The sequence below is a fragment of the Adiantum capillus-veneris genome, chromosome 10, assembly GCF_014529385.1.
Source record: "Adiantum capillus-veneris isolate H3 chromosome 10, ASM1452938v2, whole genome shotgun sequence".
Classification (NCBI taxonomy): Eukaryota; Viridiplantae; Streptophyta; class Polypodiopsida; order Polypodiales; family Pteridaceae; genus Adiantum; species Adiantum capillus-veneris.
The window spans coordinates 128518769-128529165 of NC_140940.1; the positions used below are offsets into that span (position 1 = coordinate 128518769).

A 10397-nucleotide genomic window follows, 5' to 3' on the forward strand; every position below is an offset into this window, starting at 1 on the left:
CATCCTTGACCAAGTGACATGCATCCCATCTTCCAAACCATTTCTTGATGTCAAGCATCCACCCCGAACTTAGTATTTTTCTCTTGCATGTCTTTTGAACCTTTTGACTTGCTTCATATGCGATTCTAGGAAGTCGATGCAAAGGGCTATGTTGTGTCTTACGCATGTAATCCACAACCCTTTGCATGCCCAAGACCTCAATGGGAAGCGATCCGGACTCAAGAAGTAAGAGCATGTAGGGTGTTTGTGTCTTGACTTGGAGAGAGAGAGAGAGAGAGAGAGAGAGAGAGAGAGAGAGAGAGAGAGAGAGAGAGAGAGAGAGAGAGAGAGAGAGAGAGAGAGAGAGAGAGAGAGAGAGAGATCAGCTAAGCCGCTATGGTGTTGAATCAAAAAGATGGACAAGGTGCCAAGGTGCATGATGGCCCTTTGACCCTAGAAGGCCATGATGTCTACTTCCAAAATGCGTTGGACTTGCTTGAAGCCACGGGTCTTCCTAGCAGCTTGTTACCAATGGAAATTGTCATTGATTGTGGCTTTGGCAAGAAGTTGGGTCTTGTACGGATCCACCATATAAAGATGACCTATCATTTCTTTTTCTGCATTCGTTGCATTGTCAACTTGAGCATTGAGGTGCAAGCCGATGTATTCCCCAACTTCCTTTGCTCTACCTCTGGAGTTCGTATTGCTAAAGAGCTCCTTCTTTGGGCTCCCATCGGTGATGTTACTCTCCTTAATATTAATCTCCTTGCCCTTGCCCAGTAATGAGATGATGCTCCTACACTTTCCCTGAGCCTACCCTACAAGCATGGTACCTCATGGAGCTAGAGCTGGGTAAAGATGGAATTTTTCTCTTGATGACTCGAATCCTTCTACTTAACAATGTTCATTATTGTCAACTTTGTAGTCTTGAGTTGATTATACTTAATTAAAAAAAGAGAGAGAGATATGGTTTTAGAGATGGTCAAACTCTAGATAGTCCTCTAGTCATGACGTGTAACTTTCTTGCAAGTTTCTAGTTCCAATTTTGATTTTGATTATATAATAGATAGATAGATAGATAGATAGATAGAGAGACAGTATCATAAGAACTTTGAGACATTGTAGTATGCCTCTTTGAACAAGTTTTTGTTGAGAGGCACAAAAACCAATTAGCTAGTTTGGCTGGGGGAGGGGGATCCTTGAGCCTCTTGTGCAGGGGCTTTCCTTCCCCATTTAACTTCTCAACAAGCCCTTGTCAACAACTACACCTAGCTAGGTATGATGCTCCTTCCTTACAAAATCTCATGATGTGATCGAAATTTGTACCCTTATTATTATTGTTGGAATTATCCTCAAGCTTGTATATTACTAGACCTCAAGAATTAAAGATTGAGTTCCATCAAAAGACTATCACCAAGGCACAAGATGAGAGAGAGAGAGAGAGAGAGAGAGAGAGAGAGAGAGAGAGAGAGAGAGAGAGAGAGAGAGAGAGAGAGAGAGAGAGAGAGAGAGATTATTCATTTGTGGATACTCTACTTCTAGCATTGAGACTTGAGCTACGCAACTCCCTTGTCTTTTTGTTTATATAAAACCTCGGGCTTGGCTCTTGCATTGTTGGGGGATATGCCGCGAGCAGAAACTAGCATAGCGTGAACTAAACCAACATACCAAAATGTTGGCCAAGGATCAACCTGCAGGTGCATGGAAGCAAATAGATGGTTGTCAATCACCTACTTGACCTTCTAAGACAATCACTACTCGAGGAAATCAAACCCTGACATCCTATGTGCTTGTGACAACAATACAACCCTACAATTCTTACTCTACCAAAATCAAGGCCAAAAGTCCTCCAATCATCTTGAAACTGACAAGGGTCATTCTACTTATTGAGAGGGCACCACCCTATTGTAAGACAGAGGGGACTGGAGCATGCTCATCACCACCCAACCATGCCCTATATAGGCCCTTGGCCTGCTAAACATAGGGACATCCTTGACTGCATGTCTGTCATGGCCCTGCTCGATCCTCTCAGAGGTTTCACTATATGTAAAACCTATATATCACGTGTGCTCAAGAACGTTTTATAAAATCCCTTAATTGTGAATTTCTCACCAATAAAAGCGATCCTTTTTCATACAATCTGTAAATTGTTTTTCAAGATCATTTTTTCAACACCCTTCTGTATGTAGAAATGTGAAAAAATATAGAATAAAATAGTCCCCAATGTTGAGCCCACGTGATAGGCATTTTTTTAAAATTGTAGTGGACCCCCCCCCCCGAGCCGGTCCTACCCTTGGCATGACATTACTCCCCCCTTGGAGAAGCGTTTTTGTCCTTGAAAACAAGAGTGGTGATATACTAATGTTTTCCACAGTGGCATCCTTCATGAATCGAGCTATTCGCTTGACCGAAACACGGTTCAGTAGGAGGTTCAATGAAACCAAGAGTAGCATCTTGATTTTCCACATTGTTGTCCATTTGCAACTGTCTTGTGTTATCGGCTCCTATCCAACATAGTGTGCAGACTCCATTTAGAATGAACACAAGCATGCTAAACCAGTTATCACAACAAAGATGTACCCAAAAGAGTACCTCTTTTCACTTTTCATGAAAGTAACTTGCTGCCATAACTCATCAACCAAGTTTAAGTCCTTGACTTGTTATCTTCTTGTATCAGTAAACAACCCCACCATAAGAAGCGTTCAAGGTTGAGAACCTGGATTATACATGAAGCTCCAATTAGAGAAATAAATGCTTACTAATTGGATTGCTTTGTGCTAATGTATGCACTTTGCATATCCTTTAGAACAAGATTACACTTTGTAACTATAAACAGGCATGCGACATGCATGAGAAGGTCCCTCATTATCCATGCTCCACACTGGCTAAACCAAACTCCTTGAGTTCCTAGACCATGTTGTATCCCATGTGACAACATGTGCCAAATCAAACCCTACAAGTGGGTCCATAACTACGTAATGCAAAAATTTATTTTGGACACTACATCCCAAATTTCTTGGCTCTTACATGACCTTGTCATCTCGGTGAAGAGAAAAAATGGATGAAAACATAGAAGTTTATGCATCCTACTTGGAAAAGGAAACAAAAACCTCGAAACGAAACCAAACTAGACCCGTACCTGGAGGTTGAACATAATGTTCACTTATTCATTGAAAGGCACTTGCCCAAATTTCCCGCCAGCAAAGGCCTAGGAACACTAATTGAAAATTAGTGAAATGCAAGTAGTACTGCGCATGTAACCTTGGGTGTTGCCTTTACAATCCAAACCCCTTGGTTAAAATTTGCAAGAAACGTGCTCAACTAGTAGTCGGCCCTTGGCCTATGTCCATGAACCCCCTTGGGTTTTCCCTTGGCATTACAGTACTCTGGAAGTTGAAATTCTCCACTACCGCTTGGAAGCTTGTGGACCTCTTTCCTTGAAAGTGCAAGTGTGAAGGTTCCAAGAATTGACCATCAACCCTTATGGGGTGATTGTGTATTAACTAAGTCATACTCCTGACAAAACTACTGCTAGAAACATAATCAATGTTGCAGCTAAGCAATAGATCTTCTATAGTTGGAATCTTATCCACAACTAAGTTGTGACAGAATCATCTCCCTCTATTAATCAAGGAGAAGGATGTCAAATACCGCCAAAGAAAAATAAAGAAGAGACTACTTGCATGGAGACTCTCTTAATGTCATGATTTACTTAGGATAGTTTTGCAAAATATATTAAAATGTAGAAGTAAAATTACTAAATTAAATGTACTTCTGATCCGCCTTGAAAGGTACATGATCTGCCCTCCTTGAGAGCTATGCTGAGAGAAACTTCAGTGGTAGAAACCCTTGCTGGAGAGTGGGGGCTCGCATTAAATGGGACTTTGCTAGCAGTGTATTTAACAAGAATTTAGTGCTTATGGTAACTTCTATAAGCCTTTCCTGTGCTTGCATGTCATTACTACTGAATATATTCTTGCAAAATTGAAATTAGTGCGTACCTCATGAAATAAGCATGTTGACCTCTTGCCTAGCGCCTTGTCTGATTCCCAATCCAAGTACTGCTTGTTTGCAATTACTCCAACATTTCTTTGTCGTGCATCCTTCCAATTTCCCTAAGTCAAAAACTATGACATTGTGATGCCTTTGCAAAATACTCAGATCTCTAAATTTTGGAGAAATTACAAAAATTCGATGGTCTATTTTTGGCGTCAATTGCATTACTCACGTAGTTCTCAGTTTCTTTGCCAAATTAACACTGTGATAGAAAATTGTGCTTCAACAATGTTCAGTAGCTCAAGCCTTCCCTTAGATCTTTGATACTTGCATACTTGTTTGCAATTTTTGATTAATGAACTTTGTTGATTTTGAATCATGTTGAACCTACCTTGCCCAAGCTCTGTGCTTGTTACAAACTGGCCACTTTTTAGTATTTCTACACTTTGCATGCCTTGCATGCTTTTTCTCATCCTGCGGCAAGGTGGCCCTCGCATGCCTTGCATGGCTTAACCATGCTGTGGGAAAGCTCCCTTTAAAAAAGGGGATTGCCAAACAACCCATGCCCCAAAAGGGCGGCCAAATTGGGCTTTTTGATTTTAAAAAAAACATAAAAATGTGAAATCACCCAATTGTAGAGCGATGGAGAACGAGACAAACCCAAATTTGTTAGGCTGTTGCCAGGCGCTAGGGGCCGCAAATGGACTCGTTGTAGAGATAATTTCCTCTCCCCATGCCATGGTGATCCCATCGAGGCAAAAATTACACAGTTTGCAGCATGTCAAAAATTAATCGCTCCTGTGTGTAGACAACCGCTTCCATGGCCACATCGCTCCTATGTGTAGACAACCGCTTTCATGGCCACATCTTTCCGACACTCCTTGATCGAGCTTTGTGTATCCAAGGGCGGTTTTCCCCGTGGCCTTCATAGCCTCTTCATCTCCTGCTTAGGGTGCCTACCTGCCTTCAGCTCCTCCCTTGCAATAGGACTTGTCCACGATCGGAGAGAGAGAGAGAGAGAGAGAGAGAGAGAGAGAGAGAGAGAGAGAGAGAGAGAGAGAGAGAGAGAGAGAGAGAGAGAGAGAGAGAGAGAGAGAGAGAGAGAGAGAGAGAGAGAGAGAGAGAGAGAGAGAGAGAGAGAGAGAGAGAGAGAGAGAGAGAGAGAGAGAGATCCAACAAGACATGCAAGGCTATCTTTCCCTTCCTCCATAGATCCCCCCCCGGGCTTTGATACCAAGGTAAGAGAGAGGAGACTGGAGCATGCTCATCACCACCCAACCATGCCCTATATAGGCCCTTGGCCTGCTAAACATAGGGACCCCCTTGATTGCATGTCCGTCCTTCCCCTGCTCGGTCCTACCCCTTGCATGACACCTATTGAACCTAGCCCTATATCCTTATGAACCAAAACGTCACAAGCTTGGCATTGGTGCGTAGCCCTTGCTGTTGCTAACTCCTTGGTAGTGTTGGCTTTGCAAGGATTGCTCCGTAGTGTGCATAGAAAAGAGATAAGATCTCCCTTTGTCACTCTCACTCAATCACACGGCATAGTATATGCAATAGTTTGATAAATTCAAAATCTCCTTAAGGTTAGAAAACTTTGGCTTATATAAATTCCTCTAGAGAGGCACTTTCCATCAAAAATAATTTCTCCAATCTATCAAAATTGAGATGTTACAAAAAAAGGGTGATCGGGTGATCCTTCTTAGTGTTCCATTAGTCAACACTCCCCCCCTTCGCATCCATGTCATCCTCAAAATGACTAGTCCATGTCTTTATCAAGTCCTTTGTCTGTTTCTTTGCTCAATAGAGCCCTTGTGGCTTAATCATTATGATTCATATCTAAAATTGCCGATGCTCACCGTTGGTCCAAAAAATTTGATGTCATAGGTGGTGGGAGTTAAGGGTAGTTTAGCTAGGTGGGATGCTTCTCTAAAAGCCTTGCATTATTTTTACATGTGTGCATCCTTGGTTATTGGGCAAAAAGAAACATCATCTCTGATAGATTTTGGAGCATCTACCAGATATACTAGGTATGCTGCCTACTTTGTGAGGCAACCCTTTATCCACTTTGGCTATGATTCCACTATTCTTTTGGAGACTACTTGATCTTTGATATCTCCCTCAAATAGTGGTGCCATCTCCTCCGCTTGAATTCTTTTCTTTATAATGAGAACTTCATATTTGAGAAAAGGATAAGGGAGAAATGGTTGCTTCCACTATTCTCTTGTGACATTAGTATTCAACCTTAGCACCCCCACAAAATGTAGCATCCTATGCTCTCACTCTATTGCTGCTTTGACACCCTCTTTAGTGGCTTGCTCTACTAAAGTTTGGAGACAGGCCTTGTCCTCCGCTGTCAGCTCCTACCCTTCTACTTGGATTTGTGAGGTATCTCCACCATTATAGGTTCCTCGAAACACTGACTCTTGAGTCATTTGGACCCGGGTCTGTATCTTGACCCCTGGCTCTCCCCACCTCTTGTCTTATTCTGCCAATTGCTACCGCATCAGCGCATCTCTTTTGGTGGCTTCCTCTGTATTGTTAACTAGAAGCTCTTGTATCGTTTCTAATTGACGGTTTAGCAGGATATTTTCTTCTTGGATCTCTTGCTGCTCTTTCTTGAGTCTTTCTTTAGCTCCCAAGGAGCCTTCTTCTATGTGAACTCTTTGTATTTGCTCTAATTTCATATCTTTTTGAAGTGCCATGATCTGAGCTTTCAAGGCCTCTATGGCCTAGCTATCCGCTCCTACACTTGCTCTTGCAGCCCTTGGTGTTCCTCTTAGCCTTTTTATGGTTAACTCTTGAAGCTCTAATTTTCCTTGAGCTCTATTATCTCATCTCAATATAATTCTAGCTCATCCTTTGTCTTGTCTTTCCCCTCTTAACACTAGGTTGGTAATGGGACACTTTTATGTCCTGGGACACTTTTATGTCCTGTTAAGTGACCATTTTCCTTGAATTATGTCAAGAGTTTCAAAATGGATTTTGAGGTGCTATCTATCTAGAAAGTTGTCTCATGAGCTGAAAAAAACTTGACATTTTTTTGGAATATCAATTCCATCTTTAACCTTGTCCTTGCACAACATTTCACAACCTAAACTGTGTGAAAAAACGGGTCCTGTTTTTGGCTTTTTTCCACTTTTTTGCAACTATACCACTCTAGAATTCATGTTTGTGAGGTCTATAATGCTAGAGAACTATCTTTAGTAGTCCTCAACATGTCCTGATGCTTCTAGGGAGAAATAAATGTTAAAGTTGTAAGTTATGACCAAATTACAAAAATTGTCAAATCCTGTTTTTTAGCCAATTTTAGCTCTTCTATGATTTTTTTGGTGGCTTTCATGATATCCAAATGTACTTTTGATTTTCTATGTCCCATATTGTAACATAAAGCTAATATTCCTTGAGTTTTTGGGCACCTAATACCCTATTTTGCATAGTACACAACGATGGTTGGTTTTTTCTATTATAGAAGAAAACAAAACATTCTAGTATATCAAGTATAGCTTTTTCAATATTGCTAGTTTCTTGTGACAACTATATGCATTTTGTAGGTAGTAACCATATCTATTCATTAGGATCATATTTGGCTAGATATTCAATAGTTTCTATGGGATTCTACAACTCATAATGTTGAGCCCAGTTTTTTCATGTTTGCTGTATTTAGCACTTCATCTTTGTCCCCAAGATTCCCCTTGGTAAGAGATATATTATTCTTTTGACATGCTCCATGGCTCCTTATGAACCTAAAGGACATTTGGGAACTAAGAAAACATGCATATATTATTTGTATTCAGCGTGGCTATAGAAACTTTGATGATAGGTTTGCAGAATGGTAAAAATTCAACTTTTTTGTACCTATTTCTTTTGGCAAAACAAAAAATAGTGAGTGAGAAGCAATCATATGTTCTGATCACCAACCCATTGAAGTTAACAAGGGAATTTATCTCAAGTCCTACAAAAATCCCTAATCTTATTTTTATACAAAAAACGTAAGAAATGACTGGTTTGATGAAAATGTACTGGTCCATCAACTTTGGAGGCTTGGTGTGACCAAAAGATGAGAAATTTTACAAGTCTCTTATTTTTTCCATGTGTAGTAGGCCTTGAACTATAACCTCATGAAAGGATTTTACAAAATGAGTGGATCTACTATGGTTTTGGAGGTTTTTTTCAAAACCCTGAAAGGACACTTTTGTGTCCTGTTAGGTTACCAACCTAGTGTTAAAGATTTTCAATCTTGTGAGGGTATCTTTTTTTGCTTTGGCTTCCTTCAAGAGCTTGATTTGTGCTTCTTGCTCTTTCTTTCTCTCTTTATGTTCTCTAAGTAGATCTTTTAAATTCTTCGGTGAGGTTGTCATGCTCTCATATCAGATTTTCCTCTCTTGTCCTAAGCATGTTGTTTTCTTCAACCACAGTGAGGGATTAGGTTCTGATTCTATCCAAAATTTTGGTGGGCAGCTCTTACATCTTCTTTGTTTGCTTCTACCACACTTTTTGTTGCAAGCCTAGGCAGTGGTCTAGCTAGCTGGGGAACTTGGTGGAGCATGCTAGGTGGTGATAAATGAACTTCTGATGCTCTTCTTTGAGTATTATGGTGGTATGGATTCTCCTCGGCTTTTTCTTGTTTCCTTGCAGCCCATGGAGGGATAGAAGTGCCATACACTGCCTCAAAAGCATCCACCATTGTATATCCCGCTTTGAGGAGAAAGTCCATATTAGGTAATGTGGGAAAAGTCTCTCATTATGGGAATTTTTAGATGGACTAGTTTCACATAATTTGGGAATTCTACTTGCAAGCGAGATAGTGGTCCATGTGATGACATTGTTTGGTTGAGTATGAAGACTACATGTTATAGTAGTAGATCACAAAATGCATGTGAAAATGAGCGATAACCTTAAAGATTTGGGTGATGATAAACACCATTGAACGTCTTCAAAATAGTGTTCAAGCATACAATTGATAATGAAGTTGATGGGTGGTGTCAATAAACACCATGATGGAGTTGATGAATGTCATTGTGGTGTCCAATGAACACCATCGTGGTGTCAATAAACACCATGATGGAGTTGATGAATGTCATTGTAAAGTCCTCAAAATAGTGTTCAAGCATACAATTGATAATGAAGTTGATTGGTGGTGTCAATAAACACCATGATGGAGCTGATGAATGTCATTGTGGTGTCCAATGAACACCATTGTGGTGTCAATAAACACCATGATGGAGTTGATGAATGTCATTGTAGTATTAGTGAACACGATTGTGGTGTTGATAAACACCATTCTACACTTATGACAATGATGATCATAAATGGATGAAAGTTTGACCCATTATCATAATTTCAAGCCAAGAGAAATACAACCTGCAAGATCACTATACTTACCATTATGGAGAAATGAAACTCTGCATGGAGATACATTGGAAATTACAATGTGCTACTCCCCAGTGGAGTCACCATCCAATTCATTTTCTTGTTCTTGCACCTCAAGTAGGCCCAAAAATGTTTTTGCTTTCATTGCATATCTTTTTGGTATCTTAACTCTGACAAATGGACCTTTCTTGCTTGATCTCCAAGACCAAACAATTGCATCTACATTTTCCCATCCTGGTTGGTGTTTATCATTGAGCATCCCAAATCCCTTCCAACAATTGGCATATGCCTGTGCATCTGTCAACCCAATCTTTCTTACAAAAGGTGCCCAATATTGAATATATAGATTTTGATAATTTGGTGATGAGGGATCCTTATCAATGTTAGACAAAGCTGTAGCAAGCCAAACGGGATATATCTTTGGGTCACCTGGCCGTAGCAATAGGAAGTCACCTTTATTTACATCTAGAATAGGATTGAACTCCTGCCTCGGTTTTTCTCGCTGAGGCCCGCAATAATGATAATTATATTCCTCAAGTCCAATGAATATTTTTTCCTCTTGTTGTTGAATTGTGACAACATCATTAGCTTGATGAAATCCTTGAGATCGTGGCCAAAAATTCTCAAAGTATATATTTTGGGTCAAGTTTGGCTTGTGAAGCTCTTCAATCACATTATTCCAATACTCTATCACAGGACGATAATATCTTGGCACAAATGAACCATTTCCTAGATTTTGCCAAAATTTAACATAGTTCTTTAAACCCAATATGACCTCCTCATGTGCCTTTATAAAATTCTCCATTGGTACAAGAGGTGGATTCCCTTGTGGTAGCATTGTCTTTCAACTAGCATCTTTCTTCCATATTGGAATGCTTCCACTCCAATTAGGAACACCTACATGAGCTTTATATTGCATAACTTGTTTCTCATCTTGCATTAAGAACCTAAACTGAAGGGGTTTTGAATGTCCTACAAGTGCATCTTGACCATCACAAATATAGCCATCACAATACTTCTTGAAATTCGATACCTCCCCAAGCAAA

At 40.2% G+C, this 10397-nt stretch overlaps 1 protein-coding gene across 1 annotated transcript; it reads left to right on the forward strand.

Moving 5' to 3' along the window:
* The first annotated feature begins 375 nt into the window (after positions 1–375).
* LOC147449638 (uncharacterized) lies at positions 376–762 on the forward strand. The gene has a single exon (XM_086521609.1). The coding sequence runs from the start codon at positions 376–378 to the stop codon at positions 760–762; it is 387 nt and encodes a 128-aa protein (XP_086377735.1).
* Positions 763–10397: the final 9635 nt, after the last annotated feature.